The sequence below is a fragment of the Cherax quadricarinatus genome, chromosome 87 (assembly GCF_038502225.1).
Source record: "Cherax quadricarinatus isolate ZL_2023a chromosome 87, ASM3850222v1, whole genome shotgun sequence".
Lineage (NCBI taxonomy): Eukaryota > Metazoa > Arthropoda > Malacostraca > Decapoda > Parastacidae > Cherax > Cherax quadricarinatus.
Window position 1 is genome coordinate 497,264 of NC_091378.1, and position 21,345 is coordinate 518,608.

Genomic DNA, 21,345 nt, shown 5'->3' on the forward strand with positions numbered 1-21,345 from the left:
CCAACAGATCGTCAGGTCCCAAGTATCATTCGTCTCCATTCACTCCTATCTAACACGCTCATGCACGCTTGCTGGAAGTCCAAGCCCCTCGCCCACAAAACCTCCTTTACCCCTTCTTTCCAACCCTTTCGAGGACGACCCCTACCCCTCTTTCCTTCCCCTATAGATTTATATGCTTTCCATGTCATTCTACTTTGATCCATTCTCTCTAAATGACCAAACCACCTCAACAACCCCTCTTCTGCCCTCTGACTAATGCTTTTATTAACTCCACACCTTCTCCTAATTTCCACACTCCAAATTTTCTGCATAATATTTACACCACACATTGCCCTTAGACAGGACATCTCCACTGCCTCCAACCGTCTCCTCGCTGCTGCATTTACCACCCAAGCTTCACATCCATATAAGAGTGTTGGTACTACTATACTTTCATACATTCCCTTCTTTGCCTCCATAGATAACGTTTTTTGACTCCACATATACCTCAACGCACCACTCACCTTTTTTCCCTCATCAATTCTATGATTAACCTCATCCTTCATAAATCCATCCGCCGACATGTCAACTCCCAAGTATCTGAAAACATTCACTTCTTCCATACTCCTCCTCCCCAATTTGATATCCAATTTTTCTTTATCTAAATCATTTGATACCCTCATCACCTTACTCTTTTCTATGTTCACTTTCAACTTTCTACCTTTACACACATTCTCAAACTCATCCACTAACCTTTGCAATTTTCCAGGCACATATACCATTAATATTTTAATCATCTAAATATGTTGTGACCTCACTATTTTGTTGTACTGTATCTACTGTCACTTTTGTTTTTAATTTGTTTAATACAGCTGAAAACAGTACAATAACAGTTACAATAGCTTAGGTATATTTACAGTTGTCCTCACTACTTGTTAGCTAGGTGGACTTTTTCCTTCAGCTAAGCACATGAATATTTTATCACTTTCTCATTTTATTTGGCCAACTTCATTTGCATATTTGATTTTATTTAAGGGGAAGTGCTAAACCCATAGGGGGTCATAAATCTTCAGGGAAATTGGAGGCAGTCATGTACATATTATCTAAGGATAGGGAAGATAGCTCCATTTCCTTGGCTTAACAGTGTCTTGCTGTGCATTTGCATAGCTCATTTATCTTTAATTTACAAGAGTCCACTTTTTGGAATTCTATAGTCTGGTTTTTATTTAAATTTTTGTTTTTAATTCCTTTTGTGTGATCTCAGATTCTGCCATAAAACTTTCCTTTTTTTTTTGATTGTTTTGAGCATAATAATAATAAAAACTTAAGTGCTAAACACACAAAGGTCATACAGCAGTCTTGTAGTTTTAATTGGTCACAGATTTATCTTTTCTATGATTTGCTTTTAACTTGAGCTTAGTACTTGTTTAACTTTTTATTTTTGTTTTATGGCTCAAGTGACTCCATTTTTCCAATTTTCATACCATTTCCTGTTTTTAACAAACCAAAGAAATTGTCTTCAAGTTGTTGGTGTTGGCCTTTGTCTGCTATGCCATATTTACTTTTTTGCAATTGTTTAGTGGATTTGGCAGCTATGAAATTTTTCCTGCACATCACTTGTTTATCTCTTAATGTATTTGATGTGTTGAATGAAGCTATTAATGTATCTTTCGAATTTCTAACTTTAAACAAGAAAGAAAGCAAGCTTCACCTCATAACACCAACCTGTTTAGGTTAAGTATGATTTATGTCATATTCATCCACAGAAAACTGCTAATCAATAATATATGTATGTTTATGTATGTCTAATGTATATTTCTTAAACACACATGTATAATTTTCTCTCACTTATAGCTGTGTGCAGGAGGACGTAGTGGCCAGGATTCTTGTAGTGGAGACTCGGGTGGCCCTCTGATTATGTCTGGTCCCATAGGTCCACCATATCTGCAGATTGGTGTGGTATCATATGGCCCAGTACTCTGTGGTCAAATGAATGTGCCTGGTATTTATACCTCTGTTTCTCAGTACAGGAACTGGGTTGAAAATAATATGAGACCTTAGGGTTCAGTACTAGGAAAATCAATGATGTAAAAATATTACCCCAAATATTAAAATATTGCAAAAGAAAAAAATTTTAGTGTTGCTCTGATTATAATAATATGTAAAAAACTAGTTATGAATAGGTGTTAAAGCCATTTTTTTTTTTTGTTAACTCACTGGCCATCTCTCACCAAGGTAGGGGGACCCGAAAAAGAAACACTTAAACTATCATTCGCACTATCACTGTTTTGCCAGAGGCATGCAGATACAACAGTTCAGATGTCCCTCCAAACAGCAAATATCTCAAACCCCTCCTTTACAGTGTGGGAATTGTACTTACCATCTCCAGGACTCAAGTCTGGCTAACCTTTTTCCATCATCTCATCAAGTCCCAAAAAACATTTGCCTCCACTCCTATTTAACTCACATTGCACCTGCTGGATGTTCAGGTCCCTCGTACACAAACTGCCTTTACCTCCTTCTCCAACCCTGGGGCGACCCCTACCCTGCCTTCTCTCCACTGCAGATTTATACACCCTCCAAGTCATTCTATTTTTCTCCATCCTGTCTAAATGTCTACCTCAACAAACCTTCCTCAGCTCTCTAGATAGTACTTTAGTAACACTGCACTTCCTGATCTCCAAGCTACAATTCTCCGTATAATATTTACACCACACATTGCCCTCAGAACATCTCTACTACTTCCAGTCTCTCCTTGCTGCAACATTCACAACCCGTGCTTCACACCTATATAAGAGCATTGGTATCAATATACTGTTATACATTTATGCGTGTCATAAGAGGAGACTAAAATGTTGGGAGCAGGGGGTTAGTAACCCCTTTTCCCATAAAAATTACTAAAAAGAAAAACTTCCACTTTTCTTTTTAGGTCACCCTGCATTAGTGAAATACAGGCAGTTTGTAAAAAGAAAAAAAAAAGCAAATGTATAAGAGTACATACATTGCATTAAGGGGTCGTGAGGTCACAGGTTGGAGAGTCATCTGAACTGTAATGTCAAGAAGCTTCTGGTAGGACTGAGTGAATTAATGATGGTGAATGCATTTCCTCTTTTTGGGGCAGCGCTGTATAGTCCTTGTGGCTTAGCGCTTCTTTTTGATTATAATAATAATCCTCTTTTTGGGGTGTCACTACTTTTGTAGGAGATAATTGGTGTGTTAAAAAATAAAAATTTCAGAAATGTCAGTTATTATAATTAAGTGCTAAACCAATCAGAAATGTCAAGACTTGGTAAAGTTAATACATTTAAATTATGGTATATTTTAATTAGAAAAATGAGAAAACCTTCAGGCAAGTAGATTCTGCCTGAATACAGTTGGCTTATGGCTGTCATTGCAGTGCTGTATGGCCCTTATGGGTTTAGTGTTTAGTTATGATAATAATGTGGATGTCATTATGTAAATACCGGCACCAATATAAATTATAAGAATGAAAGATTTTTTTTTTTATTATATAGAGATTTCTTTATATAGAGTATACAAAGCTGTATCTGCCATTTTAAAATTCATAATGTGCATCACAACAGCTCAGCTACTACAGCACTTGTAAATTATTCTAATGATTTCTTTTAATACAAAATATAAATTATTGAGACTGATTCGACTTAAGACTTTATGCACATCATATAAGAAATAGTTACATATGAACTGCCTACTTTTTAAAACTTGTCAGGTATCAAGACTATTATGACCACTGTGTACTTTTTCCAGGTGTTTAGTTAAATCTCTTTTTTCATTGTAAGCCTTTGGACACAGGCGACAACCATATCGTTTTATTTGTAAATGGCGAATCATATGGTCTTTCAACTTATCAGCTCGAGCAAATGACTTCATACAAACATTACAAATATGACGCTGCTCCTCATTGTTGTGGATCTGCAGGAAAAATATATGAGAATTAGAATTATTGCTAGATAAGATAAAATACATAGTGTAGTTATTATTATAATAAAAAAGAAGCGCTAAGCCACAAGGGCTATACAGCACTGCAGGGTAGGGAAGGAAGCGAGGGTATTGGGTGGCAGAAGGGAGGAGGGATGATCAGTAGGTTACAGAAAACAGCGGGGCAGGGGATAGTACGGGGGTAGAGGGTAGCAAGAGATTGAAGTAGAAAGGGCTGAAGGTATCAGAATTTGTGAAGTAATTCAGTTGTTGTCAAAAAGTCAATGAGAGAGTCCGGATGAAAGGTGGGTCCATCAGCGAGAAGGGAAGGTAAAGAGAGAGCAGCGGAGCGAAGACGACGACGGAGGTAAATTCTGCGTGCTCGTTGATAAAGTGGGCAGTCCAACAGAATGTGGCTGACTGATAATGGAGCCTGGCAATTCTCACAGAGAGGAGCAGGGCGCCTCTCCATGAGATATCCATGAGTAAGACGAGTATGGCCAATGCGAAGACGGGAGAGTAGTCTCCCAACCTCGACACTGGTGATAAGAAGACGGCCAGTAACCTATACTCGGTTTAATAGATTGAAGTTTGTTACCGAGCATAGTAGACCAACGTTGTTGCCAACGGGTGTGAAGGTGGGAAGATATTGCAGCAAAATAGTCCGTACATGGAATACCTCTATATGAAACTGGTAGGTCATGTACTGCTGACCGCGCAGCAGTGTCTGCCTGTTCATTGCCCTGTACGTCTACATGACCAGGGACCCAACAAAAAACAATATCTTTATGCTTGGTAAAGATGCGGCGTAGCCAAAGTTGGATACGGAGGACTAAGGGGTGAGGTGTATCAAATTTCTGTATAGCCTGTAAAGTGCTAAGGGAGTCTGAAACAACCACAAATGATGACACAGGCATAGATGCAATACGGATAAGTGCTGCAAGGATGGCATACAATTCAGCAGTAAAAATACTAGCCGAAGATAGTAAATGCCCTCGTACGACGCTGTCCGGAAACACTGCTATGAATCCTACGCCATCAGAAGACTTAGAGCCATCTGTGTACACAGCAATGGCATGAGAATGAGAGTGGAAGTGGTCAAGAAAAAGAGAGCAGGAAGCGACCGTAGACAGTTGGGCTTTCGAGCAAGGGAGAGAAAAAGAACAGACTCGAACAGCTGGAACTTCCCAGGGGGGTAGGGAAAAGTGAGATGCTACATGAACATAGAAAGGTGGTAACTGAAGAGAAGACAAGAGCGAATGAAGGCGAAGAGGGAAGGGACGGAGTAAACAGGGGCGGCGAACAAATAAAGAATGTCTACTAATATCAGTGACCATTCTATAAATGGAAGGATTGAGGAGATCATGAGAGCGTACATAGTAGCGAAGACTATGGGCATCACGGTGATCGGATAAGGATGGAACGTTCGCTTCTGCATAGAGGCTCTCGACAGGGGAAGAGCGAAAAGCACCAAGGCATAAAAGTAATCCTTGGTGATGAATGGGGTTAAGGCTAGAGAGAGTAGCAGGAGATGCCGCTGAATAGATCTGGTCACCATAATCAAGTTTCGATAAAATGAGGGTGGAATGTAGGCGAAGGAGGGTTCGACGATCAACTCCCAATGAAAGATGAGCAAGGGTTTTAAGAAGGTTCAGCCGGCTGTGACAAGTTGCCTTCAGAGAGGTAATGCGAGGTTTCCAGGATAACCTACGGTCAAAGAGGCCCAGAAACTTGACTGTATCACGTTCAGGGATACGGGAGCCATAGAGGTACAAAGGATGATCGGAGATGACAGAGCGTCTAGTGAAAGTAATTTGGTGGGTTTTAGTGCTGGAATATTTAAACCCATGTGTGGTGGCCCAATTGGAAACATGGTCGACCGCATGCTGGAGAGAAACTGTAATGAAACGTACAGTGGACCCCCGCATACCGTTGGCATCACATAACGTTAAATCTGCATACCGATACATTTTATCGCTAAGATTTTGCCTCGCATACCGCTAAAAAACCCGCTCAACGCTATTCGTCCGAGACGCGTCTAATGTGCGGCCTGAGCCAGCCTCACATGTTCCACCGGTGGCATTGTTTACCAGCCAGCCTCCGCGGTAACATCCAAGCATACAATCGGAACATTTCGTATTATTACAGTGTTTTTGGTGATTTTATCTGCAAAATAAGTGACCATGGGCCCCAAGAAAGCTTCTAGTGCCAACCCTACAGGAATAAGGGCGAGAATTACTATAGAGATGAAGAAAGAGATCATTGCTAAGTATGAAAGTGGAGTGCGTGTCTCCGAGCTGGCTAGGTTGTATAGTAAACCCCAATCAACCATCGCTACTATTGTGTCGAAGAAAACGGCAATCAATGAAGCTGTTCTTGCCAAAGGTTCAATTGTGTTTTCGAAACAGAGATCGCAAGTGATGGAAGATGTTGAGAGACTCTTATTGGTGTGGATAAATGAAAAACAGATAGCAGGAGATAGCATCTCTCAAGTGATCATAAGTGAAAAGGCTAGGAAGTTGCATGAGGATTTAATTAAAAAAATGCCTGCAACTAGTGATGTGAGTGAATTTAAGGCCAGCAAAGGTTGGTTTGAGAGATTTAAGAAGCGTAGTGGCATACATAGTGTGATAAGGCATGGTGAGGCTGCCAGTTAGGACCACAAAGCAGCTGAAAAATATGTGCAGGAATTCAAGGAGTACATAGTGAAGGACTGAAACCTGAACAAGTGTTTAATTGTGATGAAACAGGCCTGTTTTGTTAGAAAATGCCAAGCAGGACCTACATTACTCAGGAGGAAAAGGCATTCCCAGGACATAAGCCTATGAAAGACAGGCTTACTCTGTTGATGTGTGCCAATGCTAGTGGTGATTGCAAAGTGAAGCCTTTATTAGTGTATCACTCAGAAACTCCCAGAGCATTCAGGCAAAAGAATATCCTCAAGGCTAATTTGTGTGTGCTGTGGAGGGCAAACAGTAAGGCATGGGTCACTAGGGACTTTTTCTATGACTGGTTACACCAAGCATTTGCCCCCAATGTGAAAAATTACCTAACTGAAAAGAAATTAGACCTTAAGTGCCTCCTGGTGTTAGACAATGCCCCTGGTCATCCTACAGACGTGGCAGAGCGACTTTATGGGGACATGAGCTTCATTAAGGTGAAGTTTTTGCCCCCTAATAACACTCCTCTCCTGCAGCCCATGGACCAGCAGGTTATTGCAAACTTCAAAAAACTGTACACAAAAGCTCTGTTTGAAAGGTGCTTTGTAGTGACCTCAGAAACTCAATTGACTCTAAGAGAGTTTTGGAGAGAGCACTTTAATATCCTCAATTGTGTAAACCTTATAGGTAAGGCTTGGGAGGGAGTGACTAAGAGGACCTTGAACTCTGCTTGGAAGAAACTGTGGCCAGAATGTGTAGACCAAAGGGATTTTGAAGGGTTTGAGGCTAACCCTGGGAATCCTATGCCAGTTGAGGAATCAATTGTGGCATTGGGGAAGTCCTTGGGGTTGGAGGTTAGTGGGGAGGATGTGGAAGAGTTGGTGGAGGAGGACAATGAAGAACTAACCACTGATGAGCTGCTAGATCATCTTCATCAGCATGAGGCCAGACCTGAGGAAACTGCTTCGGAGGAGGGGAGAGAGAAATTGAAGAAGTTGCCTACTTCAAAGATTTAGGAAATATGTGGAATGTGGCTTAAAGTGCAAACCTTTTTTGATGACAATCACCCTAACACAGCTATTGCAAGCCGTGCTGGTGACTATTACACTGACAATGTTGTGAACCACTTTAGGAAAGTCATAAAGGAACTGGAGGTACAGGCCTCTTTGGACAGATATGTCGTGCGACAGAAGTCCAGTGACTCTGAAGCTGGTCCTGGTGGCATTAAAAGAAGAAGGGAAGTAACCCCAGAAAAGGACTTGACACCTCAAGTCTTAATGGAAGGGGATTCCCCTTCTAAACACTAAGACTCTCTCCTCCTCCCATCCCATCAATCATCACCAGATCTTCAATAATGGTAAGTGTCATGTAACTGTGCATGTCTTTTTCAGTTTGTGTGTATTAAAATTAATATTTCATGTGGTAAAAATTTTTTTTTTCATACTTTGGGGTGTCTTGCACTGATTAATTTGATTTCCATTATTTCTTATGGGGGAAAATTCATTCGCATAACGATAATTTCGCATAACAATGAGCTCTCAGGAACGGATTAATATCGTTATGTGGGAGTCCACTGTATTAGAATGGTCATCGGCACCACAGACTGGGCATTCGGCGATAGATCTGCAATATTTCGCTGGATGGCCAAATTGCCAGCAATTTCTACACTGATGCAGTGTAGGGATCACCTTTCGAACTTGTAACCGATGTCCTGCTACATAAACTGAGGATGGGAGTTCACGGCAGTCAAAAGTTAAACGAGCCACATTGCTAGGGTATCGTCTCCGCCCGCGGGCAGGAAGAACGTAAGTGTCTACCTTGAGGATTGGGAGATCTTGGAGTTCCAGCTGTTCAGGAATGTCAGTGCCACATGTCTGGAAATTTTGTTGAACTATGGTATGGGGCAGAATGACGGTACCACTACAAGAATTGAGGGAATGATGTTTTTCAATAGTGACAGGAACAGTATCGATATGGGAAAGATGAGAAAGCTCATGAGCCTGGGTAGCATTCTGTACAGTGATGATGCGCGTACCGCTCTTAAGAGCACGAAAAGAAATATCTTTACCAACATGGCGTAGGAGTGCCTTGCCAATACTGTGGTCAGAAAGATAGGCAGTAGAGGAAGTCGGTCATAAAGTGAAGAATTTAGTCCATTGTGCAGTCTGAAACTGAGCGTGGAAAGGTAGTGAAGGACGTGTCGATCCTTTCTGAGAAGAACGAGAAGGTGGAGAAGTATCATCAGCAGGTAATTGTCGTTGGCGTTTGGGCGTGGGACCAGAGTTGGTCCAACGTGGAACGGGGCGACGATTCGAAAATTGCTGCACCGTAGAGGGAGAGGCCGGAAGCATAGTCAGAGGAGAGCGAAGGTCAGATAAATCGAAGGAGTCAGTCGAGGCCTCAGTACCTGAAGTGGGGGAGGAAACAGCACCGGCAAGAGGTACAGAGGCATGAGGAGTGTCCGAAGAGTGGTCCAAAGACGAGGCGGGGTCAGAACAGGGTGCGGTATCAAGAAGGGGCCTGGGGGTAGCAGGTTCATGGACTAGGGTTGCCATGGTTAGGTTACTTCTTTCTTTTTGTTTTTAAGAAAAAAAAAAAGAAAAAAATAAAAAAAAAAGAATAAAAAAAAAAGGGGGGACCAGGGAGGGATAGTTCCTAGGAGGAATGAAATGGCCAGAAATTTCCCTCCGCGCCCAAGAGGACCTCAGCACCGCAAGTAGTGCAGATGCAGCATGGAACCCGTGCCATACCCTACCCATCATGCCAGTAAACCGGCAATCCGGGATAGCAACCTCACATCTGCCGAGCTACCTTGGTGGACAAAAGAGAGGGCGGCCGGAAATCCGCCACAAAGCATACCTCCTTTGGCCACCACCCCCGGAATCCGAAAGGTGGCTTCCAGAGATACACCCGTCGCCCGAGAGACACCCAAAGCCACCCACCGGGATACTGGAGAGGGATCGGGACATCCCCAGGCAATCCAGATTCCACAGCAAACTACGCCACCGCCAAGAACCTCAACGGAATGGGATGGACCCCGGTACCCTTTCCCCTACCTAGGAACTAGCGTGCCTGTGGGAAAAAAAAAACCAAAGGCCAAAAAGGAAGGGCAAAAGGGAGGGGTGGGGAGGAGGAGGAGGAAAGGAAAAAGGGGAGGATGGGATAGGGAACGGGGGATTGGGGGGTAATTAGGTTCGGTCTGAGGAAGGAGACCGACAGGTCTAATTCCTCAGACCAAGAGCCTCTTCACCACGCCAAGGAGCCCCCCTTGAAGAGGACATAGTGTAGTTGTATTAAATAAATCTGGCTATCTTGATAAAATTACATGTACATACTTGCTTTAAAATATTTCAGTAGACAATATTAGACATAAATACAGTAGACTATTGATTAACACATGATCTATTAATACTTTTGCATTAACACAGCTGAAAAATTGCTGCACATTTTTGTTGAATATGCAGTATGTAATTTAACATGGAGTAAATTTTGGAGAAAATGTGGCATGCTGTGGGTTCTGTCCCCTTCATCTCACAGTAAGCCTATGGGCAAAGCCATTGTCTTACAGGGGACACCTATTTTACACAATCTCCCATACCCGAGTTCTCTATGCGTATGCATCCAATACCATACATGGCATGAGTTAGTGACTTGATTTTTGATCTTTTCATTATCCCATCTCTGGATAGTAATCATGGCACCCAAGAGGAATGATATTAGATTTTAGATTTTGCCACAAAAGTGGCTAGTTTATTGTCCATCCTGTGGACAATAGTGCAAGAGCATATGGATACACAAAAGGCCTAGGAACTAGGCCCCAAAAGAGTTTACAGGATTACATCTGGATTTATATCTACAGCTCACCTACTGCAAGCAAATTTAGGAAATTTACTTAATATATCTGGTATCTTATTTTCATTAATAAGATAGTATCTTGACATATTACATAGGTTATATTATATTCATCAAAAAGTGGACAATTAACCCGATAACTTGCGAAAAGTAGATCTACGTTCTCACTGCCAGTGCTTCGAATATTTAAAAAAAAAAATAAAAAAATAAATTAAAAAGGGCAACTTTGTTTGTAATACGGCAAAAAAAAAAAAATTTAGGGCCAGTACTTACCGAGATATAAGACCGCGAAGCTGGCACTGGATGCTCACCTGACGGCAACATGGAGTCCTGCCGCTTGCAGAAACTTTGCTGATATACCTTATTTTTTCCTCATTTTTTTTTAATTTATATAATTTTTATGTTCTGATAATTACAGGAAAGTGGGTGTGGGAGGGAAGAGGAGCGATTGGTGGAATGATGATGTAAAGAGAGTAGTAAGGGAAAAAAAGTTAGTATATGAGAAGTTTTTACAAAGTAGAAGTGATGCAAGGAGGGAAGAGTATATGGAGAAAAAGAGAGAGGTTAAGAGAGTGGTGAAGCAATGTAAAAAGAGAGCAAATGAGAGAGTGGGTGAGATGTTATCAACAAATTTTGTTGAAAATAAGAAAAAGTTTTGGAGTGAGATTAACAAGTTAAGGAAGCCTAGAGAACAAATGGATTTGTCAGTTAAAAATAGAAGAGGAGAGTTATTAAATGGAGAGTTAGAGGTATTGGGAAGATGGAGGGAATATTTTGAAGAATTGTTAAATGATGATGAAGATAGGGAAGCTGTGATTTCATGTACATATAGGGCAAGGAGGAATAACATCTTGTAGGAGTGAGGAAGAGCCAGTTGTGAGTGTGGGGGAAGTTCGTGAGGCAGTAGGTAAAATGAAAGGGGGGTAAGGCAGCCGGGATTGATGGGATAAAGATAGAAATGTTAAAAGCAGGTGGGAATATAGTTTTGGAGTGGTTGGTGCTATTATTTAATAAATGTATGGAAGAGGGTAAGGTACCTACGGATTGTCAGAGAGCATGCATAGTTCCTTTGTATAAAGGCAAAGGGGACAAGAGAGAGTGCAAAAATTATAGGGGGATAAGTCTGTTGAGTATACCTGGTAAAGTGTATGGCAGAGTTATTATTGAAAGAATTAAGAGTAAGACCGAGAATAGGATAGCAGATGAACAAGGAGGCTTTAGGAAAGGTAGGGGTGTGTGGACCAGGTGTTTACAGTGAAACATATAAGTGAACAGTATTTAGATAAGACTAAAGAGGTTTTTGTGGCATTTATGGATTTGGAAAAGGCGTATGACAGGGTGGATAGGGGGGCAATGTGGCAGATGTTGCAGGTGTATGGTATAGGAGGTAGGTTACTGAAAGCAGTGAAGAGTTTTTACGAGGATAGTGAGGCTCAAGTTAGAGTATGTAGGAAAGAGGGAGATTATTTCTCAGTAAAAGTAGGCCTTAGACAAGGATGTGTGATGTCACCATGGTTATTCAGTATATTTATAGATGGGGTTGTAAGAGAAGTAAATGCGAGGGTCTTGGCAAGAGGCGTGGAGTTAAAAGATAATCACACAAAGTGGGAGTTGTCACAGTTGCTCTTTGCTGATGACGCTGTGATCTTGGGAAATTTGGTAGGGTATGTAAAAGAAGAAAATTAAAAGTGAATACAGGAAAGAGTAAAGTTATGAGGATAAAAAGATTAGGTGATGAAAGATTGGATATCAGATTGGAGGGAGAGAGTATGGAGATGGTGAATGTATTCAGATATTTGAGAGTGGACATGTCAGCGGATGGGTCTATGAAAGATGAGGTGAATCATAGAATTGATGAGGGGAAAAGGGTGAGCGGTGCATTTAGGAGTCTGTGGAGACAAAGAACTTTGTCCTTGGAGGCAAAGAGGGGAATGTATGAGAGTATAGTTTTACCAACATTCTTATATAGGTGTGAAGCATGGGTGATGAATGTTGCAGCGAGGAGAAGGCTGGAGGCAGTGGAGATGTCATGTCTGAGGGCAATGTGTGGTGTGAATATAATGCAGAGAATTCGTAGTTTGGAAGTTAGGAGGAGGTGCGGGATTGCCAAAACTGTTGTCCAGAGGGCTGAGGAAGGGTTGCTGAGGTGTTTCAGACATGTAGAGAGAATGGAGCGAAACAGAATGACTTCAAGAGTGTATCAATCTGTAGTGGAAGGAAGGCGGGGTAGGGGTCGGCCTAGGAAAGGTTGGAGGGAGGGGGTAAAGGAGGTTTTGTGTGCGAGGGGCTTGGACTTCCAGCAGGTATGCGTGAGCGTGTTTGATAGGAGTGAATGGAGACAAGTGGTTTTTAATACTTGACGTGCTGTTGGAGTGTGAGCAAAGTAACATTTATGAAGGGATTCAGGGAAACCGGCAGGCTGGACTTGAGTCCTGTCCTGGAGATGGGAAGTACAGTGCCTGCACTCTGAAGGAGGGGTGTTAATGTTGCAGTTTAAAAACTGTAGTGTAAAGCACCCTTCTGGCAAGACAGTGATGGAGTGAATGATGGTGAAAGTTTTTCTTTTTTGGGCCACCCTGCCTTGGTGGGAATCGGCCAGTGTGCTAATAAAAAAAAAAATTACAATTTGTAGTAGTTCTTTTGATTTCATAGCCAGTCTTCTGATACTAATATTAGGTAATGAAATAGTACTCAAATAGTCACAAGCACACTGACAGGTGAATATTTTCACCTGCCTTGGTCACATACTATTGTCTAGAAATATATACAAAGTATTTATAGGTCCTAGCAATGTTTTAGACATGCTGGAGTATATATGAAACTCCTTGAAGCATGATGTAAAACAAGTGTCACTCCACTGCTGACAATGCAGCAGTGGAGTGACATTTGATGATTGTGCATTGCCTTGGCTTTATTTGTTTTTACTGTTATGCATAAACATGTCTGTCTCTTTTTCTAGCTCTGTCTCTGTTTATCTGTCTTCCTGTCTCTTCTGCTAGTCTCTCTTTCTGTCTCAGAGCACTGCTCATGAACAGGTATTACACACGATGCAGAATCATTACATCTGATTCCTGAACAAGTGAAAATGTGTGTTACTTGCCAGTCATGCTTATTATATATTATGCCTTATATCTACAAGCACAATATAGCACTTTGTCTGGACATTTTGGGTTATCCTAGGTAATTTACACTATGTATAACTGTATTTATGTGTACCTGTGAGACAGAGATAGAGACAGATAGACAGACAGATGGAGATAGAGACAGCCAAAGTCAATCAGCCAGCCAGTCTGTCGAACACATATTACACACGTTCCAGGTTTGTTTCTCTTTACTTAGGGCATAGGTTATAGGACATTCTGGCAGGATGACACTACCAGTGGTATCAAAATTGAAAGGATGTTGCACAAATGATGGACGTGTTATTATCAAGGTTTCTGATATTTCTTCAGCCACTTATGGCCACTTCCATCTCAAAGCTACTAAACTCGGAGTCAACATCGCTTTCCTCTTAAAAGGGGAGTGCTAATACGACATGACATCAGTGAATCTCTGGTGTTTGCCACACTGTTTGCTCTAGCTGGTGCTCAATTGAACTGGTGCTCCCACAAGGTAATAAGTGGTCCCAGATTTTTTTAATACTGTACACACCAAGTGTTAAGACCCATTCTATACTGACCAGGCATCTGATGAATCATGCCAAAATTGGAGGCAGGAAAAATAAAACGATCTACATTTGGACAGTTAAGGGGTTAAGAACATAGTGTTCAAAACAGTGATTAAAGGAATGTGAATGATCCTAGATGTGCAAAGAAGCACAAGCATGAAAGTCTTGGTTTTGAAGAAAATTGAGATGTTAAATAAGCTTAAAAGTGGTTCATATGTGATAGAGATGGCATGAGCATATGGCCTGAATTAGGCATCAATTTGCACAATTAGAAACAATGAGGCAAGATACCAGGTTGTGACCTGAAAAGAATGACACAAGTTACACTAGCTAAACAAGGACATGAATGTGTTTAGATATTTGGAAGTAAACAAAGGAACATTTATGGAGAGATTCAGGGTAAACCAGTTAGCTGTATTTGAGTCCTTGAGGTGTACAGTGCCTACACTCCAAAGGAGGTATGGGATGTTGCAGTTCGAAGGGTCATCTGAGCTGTGAGTTAAAAAGAATTGTCATTATTATTAAAGTTATTCCCCCTGTAGCACTTGTTTTATTTATTTATTACTGCCTACCTTGATGTTGGTAGCTCAGCCAGTGTGGCTCAACACATTACAGAAAACTGCAATCTTCCACCTTATAAAGAATTCTGCCTTAAAGAAGGATTTTTCTTTCTAAACCCTTCTTACAATTCTTTCTTTACCTCCTCCTCTTCCTTATATCACATCAATGAATATTTTCCTTATATGAAAAACAAAAAATAGGTAAGATGATTAAAAGTATGCAAGATATATTAATGCCACAAAGAGAAAGAAAACAGCAGCACAAAGTATACAATATCCACAGATATATTACTTACTCTCATATGAGTGTATAAGTTGCTTGATCTACTAAAGGTTTTCTTGCATATCTCACACTCGTATGGTTTTTCTCCTGTGTGAATTCTTTTGTGTTCACGGTAATATTCTGTCCGAGAAAACGTTTGCCCACAAATCTAAAAAAAATATAAAATTGTGTCAAGTTTACAAATTATATACCACACTGTTATCTCTTACACAATTAATTACTATATTTCAAGTTCTAATTTTAACTCTTAATGCAAAGAAAGTTGTTTCAAGTATACAGGTATCAGAGATATTAAAAATAGCTGCATGTATGTCTAGTGAAAAATTATTTCACCTTGCATGTGTTATTAGGCTAGAGAACATAGGTACTATAATCCTGCCATAGGTGTATGAAAGAGAAACATGTTAATTGTTTTACTCTCTAGCAGGACTGATGGTCTCATTTCTTTCTTTCTCACAAACATGTAAATTGACAGGTAAATCTTGCTACTTCAATTTACATGCATTATATACTACATGCATGTGACTGAGCATGTATATGTCTGTATAAACACTTATTTGAGTTTCCTTCAAATTTTTTAATAGTTTTTGTCCTTGTAGTGTTTCCTTCCATTTCCATGGAGTAGTTAGTTAGATTTTTTTCCTCTGTAAAGCTACAATGCTGAGCTAGTAACCCTTTCTTTTATATGAATTAAAAGATGAAGAAGGAAACTTTGAAGTTGGGTTGTTTGAATGTGTTGGTGCATTACAAATGATAGGAAAAATGAAAAGGAGTTGAATATCCTACCACCTGGCAAAATAAAGCTAAAAGGGGGTGGAAGAATATTAAATATGAGGAGTAAATGAGAGTAATTTGGGTGTACATGAGGGAAGCAGAGCTAAAGAAGGCTTGCAGTAATGTTAAATGAGAAAGAAAAAGAGGAGGATAAGATAAATAATTTCAAGAGTTATGTGGGTTAGAATTAAAGAGGGATGTGAGACGTGGGTTATAGCAGGCATTTATGCACCTGGGGGGAGGGGCAAGAGTTGTATAGTGGAGAGATTTTGGGAGGGGGTGGGGTGGAAAAAAAACCTTTACAGAGTTTTAAGAAAAGTGAGAGTAATTATTGTGGGGGAATTGAATACTAAAGTGGAGAGTCTGTTATAGATGGTGTAGTAAGTAAATTTGATTTGCTAGTAGTAACTTATAATGGAGGCCTTTAACTCAATTGTGTACAGAAGGGGTTTGTTAATTGGTAATATTCTACTTATTTTAAGAAAGAGAAGAGAATAAATAAGTACGTATATAAGATATGATATAAGGCACAATGATAGCAATAAAGACTATGAATTAGTAAATGAAAGGTTAATGGGCAGACTCCTGGATTTGCATGTTTGTATAGGAGCAACAGATATGTTGGATCACTATTTAGTAGTAGCTACAGAAAGAGGTAGATAGTGTACAAGGAGAATGGCATCAGAATGGCTGTCAGTGGTGACAATAAGGCAGGAGGAGGTGCATTTCCTTCTTAAATCGCTTGACCAAGAAAAGGCTGTGGGCCCAGACAAGTTGAGCCCAAGATTGCTGAGATGTGCAGACCAGCTAGCAGCAACTCTAACTCGCATCTTTCAGCACTGCCTAGTACAGTGGAAATGGCCCTCTATGGAAAGAGGCAAATGTAGTCCCTGTTCACAAAAAGAAGAGCAGAGCAGAAATCAGCAACTACAGACCAGTGTCACTCCTGTCAATCACTGGCACGCTCCTTGAGACAATAATCTCAAGACAAATGACAGAGTTTTTTGTGATCGTCAATATGGCTTCAGGAAAGGTTACTCTGCTGCTGATCTGTTGTTAAACCTCTCCACTAAGTGGCACCAGTCACTGGATGAATCCAAAGTCAGCTGTGTGGTAGCACTGGACATTGCTAGCGCTTTCGACCGGGTGTGGAACCAGGGCCTCTTAGCAAAACTTCAAGCACTGGGAATTGCAGGCTCTACGTTATGTCTCCTCAGTGATTACCTTCATGGTAGATCTCTAAGTGTAGTTTTCAATGGAATGGAATCAGCAAGACATCCTATTGGGGCAAGTGTTCCACATGGAAGCATACTGGGACCATTGTTATGGAATGTCTACTTCAACGACCTTCTTCATCTTATCCCAGAATCACATGCATATGCAGACGACTGTACACTGACATTCACTTATCCAAGAGAAGAAATGCCAGCTGCTCTAAGCTACATCACTCACCAGCTGAGAGCTATATCAGCTTGGGGAAATAGATGGCAAGTAACATTTGCACCTGAGAAAATGCAAATGAGGATCGTCTCTAGGCACCATGATGGTAATGCTGGTGCAGTAGTAAGGATGAATGGGAGGGTGTTGGCACCTGGAGAAGAAGTTGATATCCTTGGGGTGAAATTTGACTCCAAACTAACCATGAAGAAACATGTTGTAAATCTTGCAAACAAGGCAGCCAGGAAGCTTACAGCACTTCGCCGTATCTCACATCTGCTTGACAGTAGGGGTTGCAAGATTCTGTACGAGACACAAGTACGCTCACACCTTGAGTATGCTCCACTTTCTTGGTTTGCCTGCCCTCCCTCTCATCTGCGACTGCTTGACAGAGTAGAGAACAGAGCAAGACGTCTCATCTCTCGCCTGGACCCATCCTGGATAAATCTGTCATTTCAGCAGAGCCTTCAACATAGGAGGGATGTGTGTGGCCTTACTGTTATGTACAAGGCCAATATTGTCAAAGTACCACACTTGGATCCACTTCGAGGACAGCGTGAAACAAGCTTTTATGCCACAAGACTGGCAGAAAGCAGCAACTTCACTCTGGCTGTACCCTTCTCCAGAACATCACTCCATCTGAGATTATATATACAGTGGTCCCTCGTTTTTCATAATTAATCCGTTCCTGGAGGAGCTACTATAAACGAAATTTACGATTCGCGAATCCATTTTCCCCATAAGAAATAATGTAAATACAATTAATCTGTTCCTGAAACTCAGAAGTATTAAAACAAAAAAATTTTTTACATGAAATATACATATAGTACATAAACAATACAATGGGAAATGATGAATGAAACATTAACAGCATAACACTTACCTTTATTGAAGATTCTTCTTAGTGTATGGGAGACTGGAGGAGGAGAGAGATTGGATTGTTTACAGTTTGGAAGGGGAATCCCCTTCCAGCAACACCTCAGGTACCAATTGCTTCTCTGGGGTTGCTTCTCTTCCCTGTTTCTTAATGCCACTAGGACCACCTTGAGGGTCACTCTAGTCCTGTCTCGCAAAGTAACTGTGGAGAGAGCCAGAAGGAGAGAGCTCTGTTTCTGGCGTCTCTTTAACACTTCCCTAAAATGGCCCAAGACTTTGTCACTGTACATATTTCTCACCTTCTTTACCACAGGCTTGGCACTAGGAGCTTTCTTTGGAGCCATGGTAGCTTATTTAGTAATTGCAAGCACTAAAATGAGTGAAATATTATGAAATATTTCGTAAGAGCACTTGAGGGGACCTTCACTCTCTGGTAAACAATGCCAGACTGGCTGGGTAGGGAGGCCGCCTTGGCTCACACCGTGCGTACGTGTCCCGGACGAACTACTATTCGTGAGTCAACCTATGAAAAGCGAGTCCATGTTTGTATGAAAATACCCCTATGATTGGCGAAATTTACGATTGCCGAGAACTACGAAAAGCGAGGGACCACTGTACCCAGGATGACTCGAGTATGGAACACATTCGTACAGCATAATGATGATGTCAACGAGATAAAGTCAGTTGATCACATGAAAATGCTGGCCCACAGATGGCTCCAACTTCATCCTGTTCCCTACTTGTATGTCTCATAACAATATAAATGCTTTCAAATGAGCTGATGTAGGTAATAGCTCTTAGCTTGCCAATAAAGTTAGGAATCCTTAACCTGTAAATAGTTTGTCAATAAAGCTAGGGATCCTTAACCTTGTCAAACCCTGTGTAAAAAAAAAAAAAAAAAGAAATAGAAGTTAATGAATTAAAGGAGACAGGGGAATATATAAGCAATTACTGGGAGAAAGGTGGGCTACAAAGAGTACAGGTGGTAAGGAGGGGGTTGAAGAAGTATGGGGTAGCTTAACCCTTTCATGGTCCAGACCCCCGATCTGAAACTTGTCCACAGGGTTTTCATTATTTTTTTTTATTTTTTCTTATGAAGTGGTAGAGAATCTTTTTCTGAAGGTAATAAAACAAAAAGTACAAAATTTGATGGAAAATTGATGAAATTACACTCGTGAATTTTGCTGTGTCAGCAATATTTACGCATTAACGATTTTGCCTACTTTGACTCCCATTTTAGGCCAATTACATTATTCCAGTCGACCAAATTCTTAACTATTTCACTAGCATTACTTCTATTTTATCAACTGAGCACAAGAAATCACCCAAGCAACTATTTCAACTACCCAATCCCCTCAAGGAAGGTTCCTTGATGTTGGTGAGGGGCTCTTGATTTAGGGAATTGGATCTGTGCTCCAGTTCCCCGAATTAAGCCTGAATGCCTTCCACATCCTCCCCCAGGCGCTGTATAATCCTCCGGGTTTTGCGCTTCCCCCTTGATTATAATAATAATAATAATAATCAACTACCCAATAAAGTGACTGGAAATTGGTAATTTGGCCAATTTCACACAAAGTTCAAAATATTCCAATTTCAAAATAGGGTCCAGAATAAACAATGCAGGCATTCCTGGCACTAAAATAACATTTCCTCTGTATATTAGTTATGTTTCCAGGCTTTACAAATGAAATCCATTTTGACTTTTTATTCGCACCAAAAAATAAAAGATTTACTGCTATGCAATATTGTAATAATTTTATAAATAATATCAGCGCATTCGTGAACGTATGTATATCAGACCCACCAGTTGATGTGTATTGGACGTGTGACGTCATTTGTTTACTCTTGAACATTGGCAAAAATTGAACATTTCCGCTACTCTGAGCTCAGTTTCAAGCCATTTTCAGTACTAAATCCAATCAAAAGCATCTCTATTTCTGTAATATATCTACCATTCTATCAAATGAGACCAAGAAACCACAAACACAACCATAAAAAACATATGAAAATACACCACAAATTTGCTGTTTTAATACAAAAACACGGTCTTGTTTTTTCTCATGCACTGCATGCTGCAGGATTTGTTTTATAAGGTGCACACTTACCACATAGATGCATTCTCTCATATCTAGTCCCAAATTTACCACTCAGATTATTGAAGAAAAACTTTATAAAACTGGGATGCTTAAATGTGCATGGATGTAGTGCGGATGACAAGAAACAGATGATTGCTGATGTTATGAATGAAAAGAAGTTGGATGTCCTGGCCCTAAGCGAAACAAAGCTGAAGGGGGTAGGAGAGTTTCAGTGGGGGGAAATAAATGGGATTAAATCTGGAGTATCTGAGAGAGTTAGAGAAAGGAAGGGGTAGCAGTAATGTTAAATGATCAGTTAAGGAAGGAGAAAAGAGAATATGAATGTGTAAATTCAAGAATTATGTGGATTAAAGTAAAGGTTGGATGCGAGAAGTGGGTCATAATAAGCGTGTATGCACCTGGAGAAGAGAGGAATGCAGAGGAGAGAGATTTTGGGAGATGTTAAGTGAATGTATAGGAGCCTTTGAACCAAGTGAGAGAGTAATTGTGGTAGGGGACCTGAATGCTAAAGTAGGAGAAACTTTTAGAGAGGGTGCGGTAGGTAAGTTTGGGGTGCCAGGTGTAAATGATAATGGGAGCCCTTTGATTGAACTTTGTATAGAAAGGGGTTTAGTTATAGGTAATACATATTTTAAGAAAAAGAGGATAAATAAGTATACAAGATATGATGTAGGGCGAAATGACAGTAGTTTGTTGGATTATGTATTGGTAGATAAAAGACTGTTGAGTAGACTTCAGGATGTACATGTTTATAGAGGGGCCACAGATATATCAGATCACTTTCTAGTTGTAGCTACACTGAGAGTAAAAGGTAGATGGGATACAAGGAGAATAGAAGCATCAGGGAAGAGAGAGGTGGTTTATAAACTAAAAGAGGAGGCAGTTAGGGTAAGATATAAACAGCTATTGGAGGACAGATGGGCTAATGAGAGCATAGGCAATGGGGTCGAAGAGGTATGGGGTAGGTTTAAAAATGTAGTGTTAGAGTGTTCAGCAGAAGTTTGTGGTTACAGGAAAGTGGGTGCAGGAGGAAAGAGGAGCGATTGGTGGAATGATGATGTAGAGAGAGTAGTAAGGGAGAAAAAGTTAGCATATGAGAAGTTTTTACAAAGTAGAAGTGATGCAAGGAGGGAAGAGTATATGGAGAAAAAGAGAGAGGTTAAGAGAGTGGTGAAGCAATGTAAAAAGAGAGCAAATGAGAGAGTGGGTGAGATGTTATCAA

The 21,345-nt window shown here is 40.6% G+C and overlaps 2 protein-coding genes across 5 annotated transcripts in view; one reads left to right on the forward strand and one right to left on the reverse strand.

Annotated features, from left to right (window-relative positions):
* The window catches only part of LOC128703807 (CLIP domain-containing serine protease B4), a gene marked incomplete at its 5' end in the record, with an annotated part of 33,716 nt that extends 19,078 nt beyond the window's left edge, over window positions 1–14,638 (forward strand). The window contains one exon of the mRNA XM_070103772.1: window positions 1,834–14,638. Coding sequence (XP_069959873.1) covers window positions 1,834–2,040 — 207 coding nt within the window. The remainder of the gene's footprint in view (window positions 1–1,833) is intronic.
* Window positions 3,216–21,345, reverse strand: part of LOC128703806 (uncharacterized) — a 59,719-nt gene continuing 41,589 nt past the window's right edge. For all 4 annotated transcript variants that reach the window (XM_070103717.1, XM_070103714.1, XM_070103716.1 and 1 more), the window contains 2 exons: window positions 14,954–15,088; window positions 3,216–3,912 (listed from right to left, as the gene is read on the reverse strand). In XM_070103717.1, the coding sequence (XP_069959818.1) occupies window positions 3,706–3,912; window positions 14,954–15,088 (342 nt within the window). In that variant the 3' untranslated portion in view covers window positions 3,216–3,705. The remainder of the gene's footprint in view (window positions 3,913–14,953; window positions 15,089–21,345) is intronic.